At 36.8% G+C, this 21,094-nt stretch overlaps 1 protein-coding gene across 4 annotated transcripts; it reads right to left on the bottom strand.

Annotated features, from left to right (window-relative positions):
• Positions 1-501: 501 nt before the first annotated feature.
• Positions 502-20,722, bottom strand: LOC125870646 (cytochrome b-c1 complex subunit 6). Of its 4 annotated transcripts, none has more exons than XM_049551126.1 (5): positions 20,622-20,722; positions 20,399-20,445; positions 2,205-2,289; positions 822-911; positions 502-699 (listed from the first exon to the last, which is right to left on the bottom strand). In XM_049551126.1, coding segments are annotated over exons 2-5 (210 nt in total). In that variant the 5' UTR covers positions 20,401-20,445; positions 20,622-20,722; the 3' UTR covers positions 502-666. The 4 variants fall into 4 exon arrangements, 3 of the variants coding, with proteins under 3 accessions (XP_049407083.1, XP_049407085.1, XP_049407084.1); XM_049551128.1 differs by having other exon boundaries at positions 20,548-20,626; XM_049551127.1 differs by lacking the exons at positions 20,399-20,445; positions 20,622-20,722 and adding exons at positions 4,109-4,155; positions 4,283-4,389.
• Positions 20,723-21,094: the final 372 nt, after the last annotated feature.

Here is a 21,094-nt window from a genome sequence, read left to right as displayed (position 1 = left end):
ATAAAAAAAAAAATTGTAAGACAAACAAATTAAAACGGATGAAATATGAATATGATAAAATTGCCGCATGTTTTTGATTATGCATAGATTAACATGTTGTAGTGTTAGGTGAACACTCCATCAACCATTTCACGGGATACCTATTACCTCTCCATCAGCCAAATAAGAAGAAAACCCACAAATACAGTGGGGAACAGCATGCAGCTTAACACTAGCAGTTGACTGCACCTTCACTTTAGTCTACTCTATATAACTCATTTAGTAATATTCTCTACCTAAAGGGTTGCATGCAAATTTTAATGCCAACTAATTCAGGACTATTAACCACAAAACAACCAAAACTATGAAGAAATGAGCTTAAATAAATCACTGATTTATGACATTTCCTCCCACAAAGAAATTAGGGAACTGGGAGCATATGACAGCGCAAGAGAGAACAAAAATCTGGGAATAACATCCGCGGGATTTTCAATCATTTGACCAAATAAAGTGTCCACAAAATTTAACCCACAAGTATCTTTTATTAATCACTTCTTAAGAATGTGCATAGTACAAAATTTTCCATGCGGCAACTAAGTTGATTGGAGGGATTGCAAGTCTGTAGCACAGGCTTCAACAACGAAAAAGCAAGATAAAATCGCAATGGATCAACAGCTTATATCCTTGCTACTTGAGTTTTTCAAATAGCTTTGGGGCAACCTGTGTAACAATTCCACAAAAAGATCAGAAAACAAGAAACAGACAAAGGTTACACCCCCACCCAAAAAAATGAAGAAAATGCTTAACAGAGCAACAAGGGAGAGAAGAGAAATAGAGCTTACACATTTGTCAATGCATTGCCAATAATCAAAATACTGTCCAGTGCAATGCTTGCTCCCTGATTCATCACCTTCTATCCTTCTAGTACATGCCTGTAGGATGCAAAATTCCCAAATAAGAGCCACAAAGTGAGAAAACCACTACAAATTTTGAATACATTTGCAAAAATTCAGAACAAATGAACAAGACATAAATGTTCAGGAAGTGCACAGAACAGTTAAATGCAATTGTTCTGAAGATCAAACGAATGCTACTGTACAGTTATCTAAGGTGGCAGTTGTCACAAATCAATTAGATATCATCCTTCAAGCATAACACACAAGAAACCCAGATTCCCCATGTCCGAAGCACATCCTTTACACAAACAATTAAGTTGATTACAAAGATTTAGGCAGAGGAAGTAGATGAACAACAAGAAGTTGAAAGCAAAAAACTAACTCGGAAAAGGTTTAACGGGATCGAAATTAGAACTCAGAGTCTTTGATAATGAAAATCTTACAGCACAGTGTTCTTCATTAAAAATTGTTACAGCAAATTGTTGGCAATACAAAGAACAATAGACCCGATAGACAGCTATGATACAGAAAAATGAGCAGAGGAAACAAAAAGGAGCATACAAATACTAGCATTCTACTGACCAGTTGAATCTGGAGAGCCAATATGAGAGGAGGTCGGGGGGTGTACTTGGAGGCCCATAAACACGCCTTTTTGGCTACTTAGAAAGACCAAACAGTTACAGATTAAGTCCCTTAGTCACATGTTGGTTCATCCCATTAGAGTAACATACCAAGAAAATTCTCCTGACTTACTAATTATTGATTTGGTAATTAGAGTAGCTGAAAGTTTAAGTGATACATACTATGTTAGGCCATATGTCGGCCATACTATTTGATGTTTTCCGAATTTACAATTTTCAGGTCTAACATGACATCGCCCAAGACATTTTTGTGTCACTCTGAGTTCTTGTGGAGACAGTACATGATAATGCTAACAATAATAAAAACTAACCTTCCACCACAGTAAACAATCAAGTCCAGGTTACAGCTCACCCAATAATAATTACTCCCTCCATCCCATTTTATGTGGCACTTTTCGGAGTTCGAGATTCAAATACGTCTAACTTTGACCGTAAATTTTTCGTACATCTTTTAAATATTCTGAATTATCAATTGTTGTGACTTATAGTACTTTTTACGTAGTTTACGAATATATAAATTTCATTTCAAAAAAATTGAAGATTTCATGCGCAAATTCCCGGTCAAACTTAAACTGTTTGACTCTCGAAAAACGAAAAGTGCCACATAAATTGGGACAGAGGGAGTATATAAGAAAAAGAAAATCCCTTTGATATAACTGAAAGGCTGTTTTATTATGGTGGGAATCACCTGATAGTCCTTTAGTTGCCTTACACACTTAGGCTTGCAAGATACTTCCATTGTCGCCTTTGGGTCAACAACTTCCTCGTCCGACCTGAACAACAGAAACCATCAGCAATTTATCTTCAAAGATATGGCAATATTAGCATAAGCTCACACTTTATTTTGGGGGAGGTCACTGAGTGTCACTTGTCATTAATTACAACAGTCTAACTCTGTCTTTGTAACATGAGCTCAATATTTGTAAGTCATTGAGATGATTATCGTCTAAGAATATTATCATATGCTTCTGACATAATAGTTACTAGGGAAAATAGCATGAAAATGTCTCTCCGTCTATTCGTCTGCAAGGAATACAAGCTTACGAAGAGGGCCAACACTATTCACAAACATCTCATTGCAGTGCTCCTTCATTAAACTTAATGCTAAGCAAAATTGGACAAGAGTGTTTTTCACCAACTAGTTACATCCACAAACACACTGAGAAGAATAGGGTATATAAAAAGCAAATACTTGTGCATAAGACGAATTTTAAAAAAAAAGAAGCAATCAAAGAAGTTGGGCCCTTTGACAAAGCACTTATGGAAGGTTTCAACACGGAATGTACACTCGAAAACTTTGCTTCACACTAAAGACACTATAATACTATCCACTACGGACTAATAAATGCATAGAATTGTAAACCAATCAAATAGGGTAGAATATGTAGTTGCGTACAAGTTACTATTAGAATTGACACATGAAAGTATTCTTTAATATATGAAGTTGCACCAATGAACGAATAAGGTTAAATAATTAGTTGTTGCATCAGAGGAAGGATAAGGATTGTGTCAAAGGCTCAACGCACTTCTGATTTACACATGAAATCAGGTAGAATTTGTTGAAGTTCGGTAAGTGTGCATTTTCTCAGCATAGCGCCATATACATGCTAATCACTTGATATCCGCATACATACACATATAGATGTGTTGGAATCTGCAGCACACTTGAAGTCTGTGCATATTATTAAGGAACTTCTAAGTATTTTTCATTTTTAAAGATAAATGTCGAAGATCTAGAGAATTGAAATTTTAAAATGTTTTATGCAACAAAAGAAATAGAAGATAACAAGCTAACATGATTGAAGACTTCAGTATGTTGAAAGTTTAGTAACCAAATCCAAATATAACAGGATAGATTTGGTTCTAGGATAATCACACCCACTCTTCAATCAAACCCCACGAAGGTATTTCAATAAATGACGTAGTGCTTCTCGGAGAGATACATAATCCATCCATCTACTTGGGAATATTAGCTCGTCAATGTGTTTTAAACAGACATACTAAAAATGGTAATTCTTTGCACATTAGAAAGCAAACAACATTTTGAGTATAATCAAACTATTTCTTCCTCTCTTTTTTGTAGCTGCAAGCATAATTGAACTACTATTTGTCTACATTATATAAACAATGGGAAAAATCACAACAATAACAAAAAAAATTACGATAGGATTACCAGGCACCAGCAACTTCATTTCTCTCAACATAGAGGTCCAATCAACAACCAACCTCAAGGTGGTTTAGTCTAACACTTTGCTCTTTGACAAAATAAAGATGAAGATTTTTTTTAAAATTTTTTTTTTTACTGTTCCAGATCAAAATTCTATATAAATTTTTTCTTTTTTTTGATAAATTATTTAGGGAATCTCAATTTCTACAGTGTATAACTGAAAAACTATTTAAAAATCACACTCACATATATGGTAAGGAGAACACCATCACCCATAGTAAAATTCAATAAGTTACTCATAAACAGTGAAATCCTATTAGAGTAAATAGATTGTACAAACGAAATGAGACACATAAATCACATCAAAATTAAATTACTTTGATAAAGAGAGAATAGTTTCATTATAATAGATCAACAGTACTCACATGGCAAAAAGATATTGGAGACGAAGACTTTGATTCTACAAATTCACCTGCAAATGCAATTTTTACACTTATCAATACAAAATTAACCAGAGAAAAACATCCATAATTCTCCATGACAAAATAAGCAGATCGGAAGAAATCAGAAGCAGATCAAATGCGTAGAAGAGGAGCAACCTGACTTTTCTTAGAATGAGGTGCGAATGGTGAAGAGGAGACAGAAGAGAAAAGACTTAAATTAAAAAGGCTTTTTCTATTGGGCTTTTTGAATTGGTCTTCTAGCTTTACCCATGAAATGAGGCATAGTGTATCAAAAAGTGTCCAATTTTGTGTTTTTGTTAAATTCTTAAAAATATAACTTTAAGTTCAAAAAAAATTGCAAGGAAGAATTTTTGTTGCCTATAAAGTCAAATTTATGGTCAATTGAGCATGTTCACTATTTTGAAATAAAAGGAAAGGTTATGGTCAATTGAGCACGTTCACTATCTTGAATTAAAAGGAAAAGTTAGAACTTTTGATGGACAACAAAAGTTTTATCTAGGTTGTCTATCAGACATAAGTTTTAACTTATACCTGTAAGACACAACTTGTGATCAATTTAAGTTTATTGTCCTGAAATATAATAAATTTACTAATTTATGTCCGATGAGCAACCGAAACATTGCCTAACAAATTTTCTAAAGCAAGAAGCTAGTTCTTGAACTTCTTATTATATGGGGTTAAAAAATCAAGAATACGTTACGAAGATCATTTGTGAACTTAATCCTTTACTGGGTATTAGAGGACTAGACTGGTGACTATTGTTGTTGTTGTCTGCAAGGTATGTGATAACCCACAAATTGATTAGTATTGAGCGGTTCAAGTAGAAGCGAATAGATAAGAAGTAGAAAGCCCGTCGGTTCAAGTAGAAGCAAATAGATAAGAAGTAGAAAGCCCGTCCATCTCCATGGGAGACAATAGTGCATTCAAATCATGGCACAATTAGGATTGTTAAAATGTACGCTTACTTGTTCTTTTTAGGTATCTAAACGGAGATCATTTGCGTTGTACTAACGATGTTAAATTACATCAATAGTCTTGTCTAAAGATTTAAATTATTTTATCAATTAGAGACGAGACAATTTTATTTATTGATTTGCCACAATTGCATTTCAAAACCTATCATGTGAGGTAAAGTGGTGATGTCCACTGCAATATGGTACTTCTTAGGCGTTTATATGTATTTCCTATCAATTTGCACTTTTCAACCATTACTTCAACATTTTCCTTTCCAACATCAGTGAAGTTAGTACGTAGGCAAAAAAAATTCTTTTTACCTGGCCATATTTTTAGCCATTTTTGAGACAAGACTGAACTGATTCATTTTGGATAAGATGTCTCCTCTCTCTTCATAAACTCTAATGGCTATACCCCTCCCCAGCATAGTGAGTGAACATAATCACATAATCATTTCGCTCGATATTTGTTACCTCTCCATCGACCAAATAAGAAGGAACATACAGTACGAGTAAAGTCCAAACGAAAACCCACAAATACAGTGGATAGAACAAGCAGCTGACTGCATTTGCACTTCTGTCTACTCAAAATAACTCATTCATCAATATATGCGCAGGATTCAGTGAGCACCAGACAAGACGTTTTCCCCCATGAAGCCATCAGGGAATAACATCCGAGAGATCCTCAATAATTCGAACAAATAAAGGGTTCAAAAAATTTAACCCACGAGTATAATTTATTAATCATTTTTTTTAAGATGTGCATAGTTCAAAATTTTCCATGCAGCAACCAAGTTGATTGAAAGGGTTGCAAGTCAGCAGCACAGTGAGGAATAATATGGTAATGACTTGTTCAACAACAAAAAAAACAGATAAATTGCAAGGGATCAACAACTTATATCCTTGTCACTTGAGGTGGTCAAATAACTTCGCAGCAACCTGTACAATCCCACGAAAGATTAGAAAACAAAACATAAAAAATAGAAAGAAACAAGAGGCAGCACACCCTAGCCCCACCCCAAAAAAACCCCAACACAAAAATGTTAAACAGATGGATAAGGGAGCTTACACATTTGTCAATGCAGTGCCAATAATCAAAATACTGTCCAGTGCAATGTTTGTGCCCTGATTCATCACCTTCTATCCTTTTAGTACATGCCTGTAGGAGGCAGAATGAGAGCCATAAAGTAAGAAAACCACTATAAATTTTGAAGCAACAAAAGCTTGCCTTCTTCAGCATTCATTAACCCCCCCCTCCCCCCCAAAAAACAAAAGACAAAGAAAAAAGGGGAAGAAAGGGGGTTGTAACAAACAGAAAGATGAAAATAATCAAATATTGCAAGTCAAAAATTTATTGTGACTGCAACTAATGACAAACTGCAAATAATCTTGTCCCATTTAATAAACATTAATGTGACATTCGCCCAAAAAAAGAATTGTCAGATCAGATAAATAAAGCAGATCAACAGTTAACCATCATAGAGCAGTGGGAACGATGTGCACCCGGGAAATAACAAACTCTAACTAGACAGTCTCCAACACTTAATGTGTTTCTCAAGATAGAAAATGATACACCAAGTGGACTAAATATGCATCGTTCTTAATCCACAAATAAAGTCCCCTCTGCCTGACAAACAAAAATGCAAAATATACATGTATGTCTTGATGAAAGAACTATATACATCCCAGGGAGGTTAGTGAAGTAATATCACCTTCATTCTAAGGTGCAATACTTCCACATCCATTAGTTAAAATCTAAAAAACAGATCAAACGCAATTGTTCTGAAGATCAAATGTGTTACTGTATTGTTATCTTAGGTTGCACAGTTGGCACAACTGAATGAGACATCATTATTCTGGAATCCTTCCAAAAAGAGAACTTTTTCACTTTTTACAGAAAGAGAGACCAAAATCCTTCCAAAAGTTAGAAACTCAGACTCCCCATCCGAAGCACATTCTTTGCACAAATAATTAAGTTGGTTACAAAGGTTGGCAGAGGTAGTAGATGAAGAACAGTAAGTAGAAAACTAAAATGGGCCTGGAAAATGTTTAATGGCATCAAAATTAGAAATCAGAGTCTTGGAGAAAGAAAATCTTGAAGCAACACTCTTCTTCATCAAAAACTCTTACAGCAAACTGTTGGCAATACAAACAACAAAAGGACCCCATAGAAAGCAATCAAACAGAAAAATAGGCAAGGTTGAAGTAAAAATCTGATTGAAGTTTCGCAGTTCCTCTTGGATCTAAGAACATGCTACACACAAAACAAAGAAACAAAAAAACATACAAATACTAGCAACCTGCTGACCAGCTGAAATCTAGACTGCCAAGGTGAAGTAGAGAGGGAGAAGTATTTGGAGGNATAAGCAAGAAGCTGTCGGGCATGTTAGAATGGCTATCCTTCTTTTGCTCACCTCGTGCTATAGAGCGGTGTCTTAAGGGTTGAGGTTTCTGGCTTATAATTGATACTTGTATGCAGATAGAGATGACTTGCACTAGACAGACTACAACTAGCCAGGGGTTAGAAACAAATGCAAGTGAGGGTACCGACAAAGTACCACAGGTGGAGGTGGCCCATTGTGAGACCCAGGGGGAGACATCTTCTCAGCCCCCTATAGTTTCTCCACAGCTTCAGGAGCCTCCGAGGGCTACAGGACTTCCGGCTCTACCAACAATACCACATCTAGTTCCTCCTATTCCATCTGATCAGGATTTCAAGAGTGCAGTATATATGTTAGCACAGTTAGTAGTTGCACAGTGCCAACCAGTTGCACCAGATATTGCCGGACCTTCTGAAGGGCCCGAAAGTTTGAGAGTTCGTGAATTTCTTGCCTTGAATCCTCCACAGTTTACAGGGACAGATCGCGAGAAGACCCTCAGCACTTTGTTGATCAGCTTCATAGGATCTTCAAAGTCATGCATGCATCAATGACTGAGTTAGTTGAGTTAGCAGCATTTCGATTGCGTGATGTTGCAGTATTGTGGTATGAAAGTTGGGAGAGATCAAAGGGAAAAGATACATCTCTACCCATTTGGGATAGCTTTACAGAAGCTTCCATAGATCATTATTTGCCTCGAGAGATTAGGGATGGCCGGGTGGACCAGTTTCTGAACCTCCGACAAAATGGCATGAGTGTCCGAGAGTACGGGCTGAGATTTGATTCATTGGCTAGATATGCACCAGTATTTGTTGATATGATGCATGACAGGGTACGTATATTTGTGGGAGGGACTATATCGAGGCTTGTTCTACCGCTGCGCTAAATGATAATATGGATATCTCGCGGATTCAGCCTTTGCACAGGGCATAGAGGATCGCCGACATCTACAGTATACGAGTGAGAGGGTCTCGAGAGAGACAGAAGAGGGCTAGGCCCGTTGGTTCGCAGGGAGATTTTCAGGGTGGTCCCAGACCCCGATATTTTATTAGGACACCTAGACCTCCACCACAGCAGTTCCAGGGTAGTAGATTTGATCATCAGGAACAGTCAGGCTCAGGTGAGGGTTCACGAGCATCAGGCTTGCAGCAGCAGAGGGGTTTAGGCCAGGCTAGGACATCCCCGCCGCGTTGCATTACTTGCGGCAGGATGTATTTTGGGAGGTGCAGACATGGTTCCACAAGTTGTTCATTCTTGTGGACATGAGGGGCATAGGTGGAGAAACTTCCCTACCATAGGTCAGGGTGGTACAGGTCAGTCGACCAGGTCAGCAGTAGGTTCCTCCTCATCAGCACAGTCCACAGGGCGTGGACCCCATACTTCAGCACGTAGGGGTAGAGGCAGAGACAGAGAGGGAGCATCTAGTTCTGGTAGTGGACAGAATCGTACATATTCATTAACCGGCCGACAAGACTCAGAGTCATCACCAGATGTTGTGACAGGTACATTGATTGTTTGCTCTCATTGTGTTTATGTTTTGATAGATCCTGGATCTACTTTGTCTTATGTTACTCCACTTATTGCGGGGAGGTTATGTATAGTAGCAGAGTCATTAGATAAACCCTTTATTATATCTACACCAGTTGTTGAGTCTACTATTGCCAGGAGAGTCTATCGAGGTTGCACGGTAGAAATTATCGACCGTCAGACCTCTGTAGACCTGGTAGAATTAGAGATGGTTGATTTTGACGTCATTATGGGTATGGATTGGTTAGCATCTTATTATGCTAATGTTGAGTGCCAGACAAAGATTGTTAGATTCCACTTTCCAGGAGAGGCAGTTCGGGAATGAAAAGGCGATACAGCAACACCAAAAAGTAGGTTTATTTCCTATCTTAAGGCAAGAAGGATGATTACCAAGGGTTGTATTTATCATCTTGTTCACGTTCATGATATAGATGCAAACCACCGACTTTTTAGTCTGTTCTGGTAGTTAATGAGTTTCTAGATGTATTTCCAGACGAACTCCCCGGTATCCCTCCAGAACGGGAAATTGATTTTGCTATCGATATGCTACCAAGTACACAACCCATATCTATCCCTCCTTATAGAATGGCTCCTGCTAAGCTAAAGAAGTTGAAGAATAAGCTGAAAGACTTGCTGGATAAAGGTTTTATTAGGCCTAGTGCTTCACCATGGGGTGCACCAATGTTGTTCGTAAGGAAGAATGATGGCTCACTAAGAATATGTATCGATTACCGATAACTGATTAAGGCAGCTATAAAGAATAAATATCCCCTTCGAGGATAGATGACTTGTTTGATCAGTTACAAGCTGCTAAGTGTTTCTCAAAGATTGATTTAAGATCAGGGTACCACCAGATACGAGTTCGGGAGAAAGACGTTCCAAAGACAGCTTTTAGAACTAGATATGGACACTTTGAGTCTTGGTAATGTCTTTTGGATTAACTAATGCCCCAGCAGTGTTCATAGACCTGATGAATAGTATATTTAGGCCATATCTAGACTTGTTTGTGATTGTATTTATTGATGATATTTTGGTGTATTCACGTTCAAAAGATGAGCATGCAAATCATCTGCGAGCAGTACTTCAGGTTCTTCGAAACCGAGAACTTTATGCAAAGTTTTCTAAGTGTGAGTTCTGGTTAGACTCTGTAGCTTTCTTAGGCCACATTGTATCAGATGCAGGCATTACGGTTAATACACAAAAGATTGAGGTTGTAAAGACTTGGCCCAGACCCATGACTTCGACTAAGGTTCGTAGTTTCTTAGGGTTAGCTGGGTACTACAGAAGGTTTGTAGAGGGATTTTCTTCAATTTCAAGCCCATTAACGAAGCTGACTCAAAAAGCAGCTAAGTTCCAGTGGACTGAGGCTTGCGAGCACAATTTCCAGGAGCTGAAGGACAGGTTGACATCAGCACCAGTTCTTGCATTACCAAATGGTTCAGAAGGCTATGTGGTGTATTGTGATGCTTCTGGTGTTGGGTTGGGATGTGTTCTAATGCAACATGGTAAGGTTATCGCATATGCTTCAAGGCAGTTGAGGAAGCATGAGAAGAACTATCTGACCCACATTTAGAGTTGGCTGCAGTTGTGCATGCGTTAAAGATCTGGAGACAATATTTGTATGGCGTTCATGTTGACATCTTCACAGATCATAAGAGCCTTCAATATATATTAAGACAGAATGAGTTAAATTTGCGACAACGTCGATGGCTTGAGTTACTGAAAAACTACGACGTGGATATTTTATATCATCCAGGAAAGGTAAATGTGGTAGCCGATGCCCTCAGTCGAAAATCTATGGGTAGTTTATCCCACTTAGGTGTTGAGAAGCGGGAGCTAGCGCGAGAGTTTCATCAGTTAGATAGCTTAGGAGTCAGATTGTTAGAGGCAGACGATAGTGGGGTCACAGTTCAGGATACAGCCGTATCATCTCTAGTTGTAGAAGTAAAATCACGGCAACAAGAGGATCCTAGCTTAGAGAAGCTTTGATCCAAGGCTCAGGATCCACAATCTTTAGCATTTGATATAGCAGAAGATGAAGTCCTCAGATATAGCGGTCGATTGTGTGTTCCAAATGTTGCAAGGCTTCGACATCGAATTATGGAAGAGGCACATCATTCCCGTTATTCTATTCACCCTGGTTCGACGAAGATGTACCATGATATTAAAGAGATCTATTGGTGGCACGGGATGAAGAAGGACGAATGTTTCTAAGGGGGGAAGGATGTAACACCCCGACTTTTAAAAACGTCTAAATTAACTCATATCTTCGTGGAAAGACAAAGAGGGTGAGTAATAAATTAAAAATGATGTGTTATGTGATATTTTAAGTGTTCAAGTATGGTCTCTCAAGTTTTGAAGTTAGGTAAGTAACAAAATAAAAGTTGGCAAAAGTTACCGTAAATTCATTTTTAAAGATTTGTCTGAAATTTGAGTCAAATATCTCGGACATTTTCTCCCAATCTATTAAGATTTATGGTCCCCACAAGCTATGAAATCTAAGGTCTACGAGTCTAGTTTCCAATGCATCAAACTGTTCGTTCATACAACTTCAAAATAGAGAGATATTGACATTTTTGGGGGACTGCGCAAGCAGGCACGTAAGGTGGGGCCCTAAATCGGTGGAGTGTTACATATATCTTCTCATTTGACCTTTTTCACCATTTTAAGCTAAAAAAACAGAGAAATTAGAGAAACCCATTTCTAGGATTAAGTGAAACATAGATTTTCTTGACTTAAGTCCTTGACGAAAGTTGTTCTACGCATTGGGCTCATCATCATGGTATAATTTGTTTTATCGATTGCGTAGCATATCACACTTTAGTGTTGGGACAGCAAGGGTTTGGATATATTTGAAGGTTTTGAAGCGTACTACGACCTTAAGATCGAGGTAAGACCCTTATTTCATCGACTCTAGCTTTTATAAGCAGCAAATAGCAATTTGCGACAGAAATACATAGATTTTATCGTATTGTCATGGTATCTTTTATTTTTGTGTGTTGATTATGGTCCTATCTTGTTGTAGTATCGAGGGAGTATTGAGTAAAAGTCATTAGGCCACGTGAATTTAGCGAAAAAGGTATGTTAAGGCTATTCCCTACTTACGACATGTTTCCTTAAAGCTAAGAAACAATGTATTTGGGTTGTTATCCTTGATATACTTATAGCCGTGATTGTTGATTGTTGGCTGCTCGAGTTGATATAATCCTCCCTTGTCGGGATTCTTATTCAATTAGTAGCGTCTCTATGTTGGACACGACTTAGAGGCTATTTGTATATGTTGCTTATAACTAAATTGCTCGCTTTTAGCGGTTGGATTGTTATTATTGTCGTTGGGGCTATTGTGGTTAGCTGCATGAATGTGATCTATGCCTAGAAGGGCTATGTTCTGCCTACAGGGCTATATGGATGCCTAACAGGGCAATGAGTTGCCTACATGACTATATTGACGCCTAAGATGGCTATGTGCTTCCTACAGGGCCATGTTGTTGCCTAAGAGGGCTATAAGTTGTCTATAAGCTACGTTGATGCCTAAGAGAGCTATGTGCTACCTACGGGGCTATATTAATGCCTAAGAGGGCTATGTGACTGCCTACGGGGCTAGGGGACTACTGATAGGGGTATATAGGATAATTGGCATCTTCCGGGCTTATGGGGGCCTGAGTATGTGGTCTTGTGTGCTGTTTGTACCTGCCGAGCTTATGGGGGCTTGGTTAAGTTGTTGTTTTATTATTTTTGATAAGTTTAGATTTAGGAGCAGGCCAGTACACTTATCTTAGCCTTGATTTATTTATTGGATTATTCCAGTATATTAGGATACCTCATCATAGTCTATTGCCTTTCATACTTTGTACATTATTTTGTACTGACGCCCAATGGCCTTGGGGGCGCTGCATTCATACATGCAGGTCCTGACAGACGACTGAGTAGACCTCCTCAACAACAGAATTGACTTTTATCCGGTTGGTTAGCCCCTTTCCTCCGGAGCTGCCAGAGTTGGGAGGTTTGTTACCTTTTGTTGTATATATCTTTATGGGTAGGTTGGGGCTCTGTCCCGCCAATCTTTACTACTCTTAGAGGCTTGCAAACTAGTGTGTGGGGTTTATAGCTACGTTATGGTCATGCTGGCCTATGTTGTTGGTTTGCGGAAGCTTATGAGCTGTTTGATGTATTGTATTGATATATACCTGCTTTTAGTTTTTGTATAGATATCATGGTGGCATCGACGGCCCAATCAAGACTTCTGCGCTAGTTGACTATTTATTTATATGATCTCCTGGGAGTAGTTGTTTCTTTTATAGATCAGTTGACAGGGGCCTTGCCGGCCGATGGCATAGTTTTAAGCCGAGATATACTTGTTTGATTTCTTGATTGCGTGTGGCTGCCATGCGCTAGTAGCAAATGGTTCAGCAAGGTCGGCTCGAGCTTGAGTTTTGGCATTAGGAGCCAGTTGCGCCCCTCGAGTTTGCGGCTTGACAATTTTATCAATTAGAGCCGAGACTATTTTATTTATTGATTTGCCACAATTGCATTTCAAAACCTATCATGTGAGGTAAAGTGGTGATGTCCGTTGAAACTTGGTACTTCTTAGGCGTTTATATGTATTTCCTATCAATTTGCACTTTTCAACCATTACTTCAACATTTTCCTTTCCAACATCAGTGAAGTTAGTACGTAGGCAAAAAAAATTCTTTTTACCTGGCCATATTTTTAGCCATTTTTGAGACAAGACTGAACTGATTCATTTTGGATAAGATGTCTCCTCTCTCTTCATAAACTCTAATGGCTATACCCCTCCCCAGCATAGTGAGTGAACATAATCACATAATCATTTCGCTCGATATTTGTTACCTCTCCATCGACCAAATAAGAAGGAACATACAGTACGAGTAAAGTCCAAACGAAAACCCACAAATACAGTGGATAGAACAAGCAGCTGACTGCATTTGCACTTCTGTCTACTCAAAATAACTCATTCATCAATATATGCGCAGGATTCAGTGAGCACCAGACAAGACGTTTTCCCCCATGAAGCCATCAGGGAATAACATCCGAGAGATCCTCAATAATTCGAACAAATAAAGGGTTCAAAAAATTTAACCCACGAGTATAATTTATTAATCATTTTTTTTAAGATGTGCATAGTTCAAAATTTTCCATGCAGCAACCAAGTTGATTGAAAGGGTTGCAAGTCAGCAGCACAGTGAGGAATAATATGGTAATGACTTGTTCAACAACAAAAAAAACAGATAAATTGCAAGGGATCAACAACTTATATCCTTGTCACTTGAGGTGGTCAAATAACTTCGCAGCAACCTGTACAATCCCACGAAAGATTAGAAAACAAAACATAAAAAATAGAAAGAAACAAGAGGCAGCACACCCTAGCCCCACCCCAAAAAAACCCCAACACAAAAATGTTAAACAGATGGATAAGGGAGCTTACACATTTGTCAATGCAGTGCCAATAATCAAAATACTGTCCAGTGCAATGTTTGTGCCCTGATTCATCACCTTCTATCCTTTTAGTACATGCCTGTAGGAGGCAGAATGAGAGCCATAAAGTAAGAAAACCACTATAAATTTTGAAGCAACAAAAGCTTGCCTTCTTCAGCATTCATTAACCCCCCCCTCCCCCCCAAAAAACAAAAGACAAAGAAAAAAGGGGAAGAAAGGGGGTTGTAACAAACAGAAAGATGAAAATAATCAAATATTGCAAGTCAAAAATTTATTGTGACTGCAACTAATGACAAACTGCAAATAATCTTGTCCCATTTAATAAACATTAATGTGACATTCGCCCAAAAAAAGAATTGTCAGATCAGATAAATAAAGCAGATCAACAGTTAACCATCATAGAGCAGTGGGAACGATGTGCACCCGGGAAATAACAAACTCTAACTAGACAGTCTCCAACACTTAATGTGTTTCTCAAGATAGAAAATGATACACCAAGTGGACTAAATATGCATCGTTCTTAATCCACAAATAAAGTCCCCTCTGCCTGACAAACAAAAATGCAAAATATACATGTATGTCTTGATGAAAGAACTATATACATCCCAGGGAGGTTAGTGAAGTAATATCACCTTCATTCTAAGGTGCAATACTTCCACATCCATTAGTTAAAATCTAAAAAACAGATCAAACGCAATTGTTCTGAAGATCAAATGTGTTACTGTATTGTTATCTTAGGTTGCACAGTTGGCACAACTGAATGAGACATCATTATTCTGGAATCCTTCCAAAAAGAGAACTTTTTCACTTTTTACAGAAAGAGAGACCAAAATCCTTCCAAAAGTTAGAAACTCAGACTCCCCATCCGAAGCACATTCTTTGCACAAATAATTAAGTTGGTTACAAAGGTTGGCAGAGGTAGTAGATGAAGAACAGTAAGTAGAAAACTAAAATGGGCCTGGAAAATGTTTAATGGCATCAAAATTAGAAATCAGAGTCTTGGAGAAAGAAAATCTTGAAGCAACACTCTTCTTCATCAAAAACTCTTACAGCAAACTGTTGGCAATACAAACAACAAAAGGACCCCATAGAAAGCAATCAAACAGAAAAATAGGCAAGGTTGAAGTAAAAATCTGATTGAAGTTTCGCAGTTCCTCTTGGATCTAAGAACATGCTACACACAAAACAAAGAAACAAAAAAACATACAAATACTAGCAACCTGCTGACCAGCTGAAATCTAGACTGCCAAGGTGAAGTAGAGAGGGAGAAGTATTTGGAGGCAAGAAACATGTTTTTTTTTTTGGCTTCTTAGAGAGACCAAATCACAGATTAAGGCCCTATGTTGGTTCATTCCATCAGAGTAACATGCAAAGAAAATTCTCTTGACATGCTATTTTAATTGATTTGGTATTTGGAGTAGTCGATCCTGGAATCAGTACATATTATGTTAGGTTAGGTCGGTGAAAATAAATGATATTTTCCAAATATAAAATTTTCAGGTCTAACATAACATAATCCAAGACATTTTTTGTGCCACTCCGAGTTCTTGTGGAGATCATAGACCTTACAGTATAGAAGAAATAAAAAATGGAACTACACTAGATTCATGAAAAATAGAAATGGTATTAGCTTTCTTAATTACAGATTGGTGTTTTTGTTAGAAAACACTTTGTTTTCTTTGTTTTGGAGAGGATTGTTTTAGGTCTGATTTTTGGAAATAATGGGTTTGGGATTCTTATTTAAAAAAAAATTATGTGTGTTTGGATTAGTTCAGAAGAAATGGTTTTAAGGGAAAAGTGAACAAAAGAACTAATTTACAAAAATTGAGGCAGAAAAGAAATTTAATAAGTTTGTTGTCTTCCATTTAAAAAAACTAGAGGGTAGTTGACATAAACAGGCCCACTTACGACAGCGAGCCCAGAGCTCAAGGACTGCAAATCCTTTTCTCCCTGTTCAAATCTGAGTGTCGCATGATCAACGAAAATTTGTCCACAAGCAGTCCATGTGATATCCATAACTGCTCAGCTATGTTGCTCGGACTCTTCAAAAATGCCAACGGGTGCGTGTCGGATTCACCAAAAGTAGTGTATTTTTGAAGAATCCGAGACGGGTGCGGCATCAAAAGTGAAGAGTCCGCGCAACTAAGCTGCTCAGTAACAGTCGGACAAATGGGGAATGTTGGAATGATCGGAATGGAAACAAAGGATTGGGTCGAACTCTTCTTTGATGTCAAGGTAATAGATATGAATAATCAGACTTCTGGGGAAGAGCAGAACAATGAGACCTATTATGGGACATACAATGCACTACAGACATATGATCATTACGCTTCAACAGAGTTGTTCTATTAGGATCTTTTAAAGATATGAGTCAATTTATAGATCTAAGATGTGAACAAAATTTTGGGAAAAGAAAGGAATTTATACCATAACATCTATGTCAGCTTTTGGCCTGAATAAACTTTAAACGAATAGCTTTGTAGATGATCCTTCTAGAAGAAGGGGATTCTTACAACCTTTCTAGTTATTTTGTTCTATGTTTCTATTTAATAGGATCCTGAGGAAAAAGATTTCATTTCCACCAAGCTAAACATTATGTTGATGTCTCTAATAAACAATGGTTTAAGGCTAGACCAACTATACCAAGAGCACTCATCCATAACCAAGATTACCGATACATTAATTCTTTTTTTTTTTTTATAATGATGACATTGGTTCATTCTTAAGTTCTTGAATTGAGTGTAGTGGAATGATGATACAAATATGTAAAGAACTGTAACCAATGTTTATTGAAAAAAGCAACCCCAGAAAAGGCGACAGAGATAAATTCATCATTCCGCTATACTCAATTCAAGCACTTAAGAATGAACTAATGTCTTCATCATCAAAAATAAGAATGAACTAACTTGTTCAGGTATCTTGATTGAAATCCTCGTAAATAGAATTTTTCGTTGAAATAGTATTCTTGCTTATTTCAATGATCCTTGATACATAAGAAAGAGTTTAGGCATTACTAAATCGTGAAAAAGCTCGTCCTTGTCAATATAGGATTGTCTTTCATTCTACTTTTTACTAATTTTTCAGAAAATCTCTCATTTTCAGATTTTTTTCATTGAACGTTTGTTATGGAACCTTTGAATTGTAGTAAAAGGTCATATGCATTGTTAAGAAACATACCATTGTGTTCCATTTGAAGGCACTTATCACTAGAATGCCCCGAATTCTCAAACAAAAAGAAGATTCAACTGCTATACCCATCTACGAAACAGTGCATGATGATGCTAAAAATTACAAAAAATAGACTTTCACTAACATAAATGATGTTATAGCTCATCCTGATAATTAGCTTAATCAGTGGAAGTGTTGAACACCCAAAATAAAGGAGATAAGTAATAGTTCCAATAATTAAATTAGAACCAAAAGCTTTTGAAATAACTGAAAGGCAATTTCATTGCATAGGGAATCACCTGATACTCCTTTAGTTGCCTTACACACTTAGGTTTGCAACTTACTTCCAGTGTAGCCTTTGGGTCGACAACTTCCTCGTCCGACCTGAACAAAAAAAACCATCAGCAATGCATCTTCTAAGAGATGACAATATTAGCAAAAGCTCAAATGGAAGAAACTATCCTACAAGTAACTATTCTTTCATGCAGGATTATTTTTTTTGGTGCATATTAAAATATCCTGCATGTAAATCACAATATAAACCAAGACTTGAAGAGTGAAGCATCCTTCAAATATTTCTTACCCATATAAAATTACAGATACAACTAGAGAAGTGGTATTAGAGGATTGTAGACTAATCAAATTTGCATTAAAGCTTTTTTCACATATCTTACCAAAAAAAATATAAAAAAATCAGCAGTGATTGAGTTGTCACTTGTAATTAATTACCAAAACAACAGTCTTAATTCCCATTTTGTAACAACGGCTTAATATTTGTAAATCATTTAAATGATTATAGTCTAAGAGCCTGTTTAGATGGGCTTAGGCTTATAAGCCAAAAATCATAAGTTAGGAGTTTTAACTTATGGCTTTTTATTTTACTGAAACACAACAAAAGTGCTTAAAAGCACATCAAATAAGCAATTCAAACAGGCTCTAAGAATAATATCGGATTCTTCTGACATAAGTTAGTTATCAGGAAAGCAGCAAGAAGAAGAAGACTCTGACAAAGCATCACTAATAGATTTATCGGAAGTTTCAACATGGAGTGTACACTAGAAAACGTTGCCTCTCACTAAAAACCAATAAATATAATAATATCTACTAGATAGGGGAATCGTAAACCAAGCCAGACCCAATCTAATAGGGTAGAATAATATGCAGCTGTGTCCAAAATATTAGAGTTGAGACATGAAAGTATTCTTTAATACATGAAGTTGCACCAAATAAAGGATAAGTTTAAAAATAAGCAGTTGCATCAGAGGAAGGATAAGGATTATGTCAAAGCACTTCTGTTTAATACATGGAATTAAGTAGAACTTCTTGTGTTTTCAGTAAGTGTTGCATTGGCACAGCAGTGCACCATATTTCCTGATATGTGTATACATACATACAGATGCACGCACTGGGGTTTGTGGCACTCTTCTGTACATATTGTTAAAAAACCTTTTTAAGTATTTTTCATTTTAAAAGATAAATAGCTAAGCATTTAGGCCAAATTGAAATTTTAAGATGTTTTATGTGACAAAAGAAATAGGAGCAGGCTACCATGGTTGAAAGATTTTACCCCAACGACATTGATATTGAAAGTTGAAATTTGAAAAAGATTTAACTTCTAACATTTACAGATAACACCAAGTTAGTTAATACAGTCACGACGTACAAGCTGATAATTATAAATTAAAGGTAAAGTAAGTTAAGCTTCTAATTGTTGAATGCTATGGTGAAGTCCTAAAACTAGTAGCAATCCAAATACAACAAGCTAGGTTCGGGTCTAGGACACTCACACTCACTCTCCACTCAAACAATTTCCATCCATGACACAGAACATAATTCATCCATCTACTTAGGACTTGGCACTCCTCTGCTTACAAAGGACATGACTCTAGATAGGAAGATATGAGGTTAAGGGTAGAAGGTAAGTAGGTGGTCTAACGTTTGTCAAATTCCCTTATCCGTATTATTATTATTACTTTCCTATTATTTTATTTTTCGATTGTGGTATTATTGTTATTTCCTTTGCTTCAGTTATCATATTAATTGTTGTCGTCTCTTGTTCTCTTCTTAATTGTTTTTCTGCATGACCTTTCACTATTGTATTTGCCTTATATACTTGCTTTGATAAGGTTGTGTAAACATCACCCTCCCAGACCACACCTATGGGATTACACTACTTGGGGGATTATACTGGTTATGTTGTTTTTGTTATTAGGAATATAAGGTCACTAGTAAAGCTTAAATAAATGTGTTAACCTGGTAAGTATTTGCACATTGGAAAACTAACAACAAATCAGTATAGTCAAACTGTTGGTTTTGCTATTATATAAACAGTGGGAAAAAATCACAAAATATTATAATATTATTCGATTTCCAATAACTTCACTTTCTCTCAACTTATAGTTCCAATCAACAACAAACCTCAAGTTGATTAAGTCAAGCACTTCACTCTTTGGAAAAATAAAGATGAACTAATGATGATGAGCTTGTTATCTTTTTAATTGCTCCAGATCAAAATTTTCTGTATTATTTTTATTGGAATCTCAATTTCTAACAACCTAAAAGCCGCAGCCCACAGTTCAAAATTGAAAAAACTAATTAAGACATATGGTATGGAGAACACAAGTGTGATACTATTTGTAACATACTGTTAGAGTGAATCGATTGTACAAACTAAATGAGACACATAAATCACATCAAAAGTAAAACTAAAATCAAATTACTAATGAAGAGGGAATAGATTCATTATCAATAGATCAACAGTTACTCACATGGCAAAGAGATATTGGAGACGAAGACTTTGATTCTGCAAAATCACCTGCAAATGCAACTTTTATACTAATCAATACAAAACTAACCAGTTGAAACACCAAAAATCCTCCATATGCACGAAATAAACAAAAATATTGAATAATAAAACCTAAATACGAAGATCGGAAGAAAAAGGTAAAGAGTAAACAGATCAAATGCAGAGAAGAGGAGCAACGGGTAAACCTGACTGTTCTAGAATGAGCTGCGGATGGCGAAGAGGAGACGGTAGAGAACAGAGTTTTAAAAAGGCCTTTTTCTATTGGGCTTTATGATAGTTCGTTTTCGTTTTCGTTTTCTAACTTGGGGCAGGTAACGCCGGGTTTATGCCTTTATGGCCCAAATTGTTGTGGGATATATAAACAAAAAAAAAAATTGTATAAAATAGCAAATTATTAATTCAAATTAAATGATATAATCATAGTTTGATTTAATTGTAATTCGTAGCAAACAGTTGTCATTCGCCTCTCTCCCTAGGTTTCTCGCTCGCCAGTCTCGTCAGTCTCTCCCTCGCCTCTCTCGCTTTTATACAAATACAAATGTATAAAATGTGTTTGTGTTTGTATAAAGCGAGAGAAAACTGTATATACAAATATGAATACATATATTTTCGTCATATACACTTATAATTATACAAATACATAATTTCCTATGCCCAG

The sequence above is a fragment of the Solanum stenotomum genome, chromosome 7 (assembly GCF_019186545.1).
Source record: "Solanum stenotomum isolate F172 chromosome 7, ASM1918654v1, whole genome shotgun sequence".
Lineage (NCBI taxonomy): Eukaryota > Viridiplantae > Streptophyta > Magnoliopsida > Solanales > Solanaceae > Solanum > Solanum stenotomum.
This window is presented reverse-complemented; position numbering and strand designations above follow the sequence as displayed.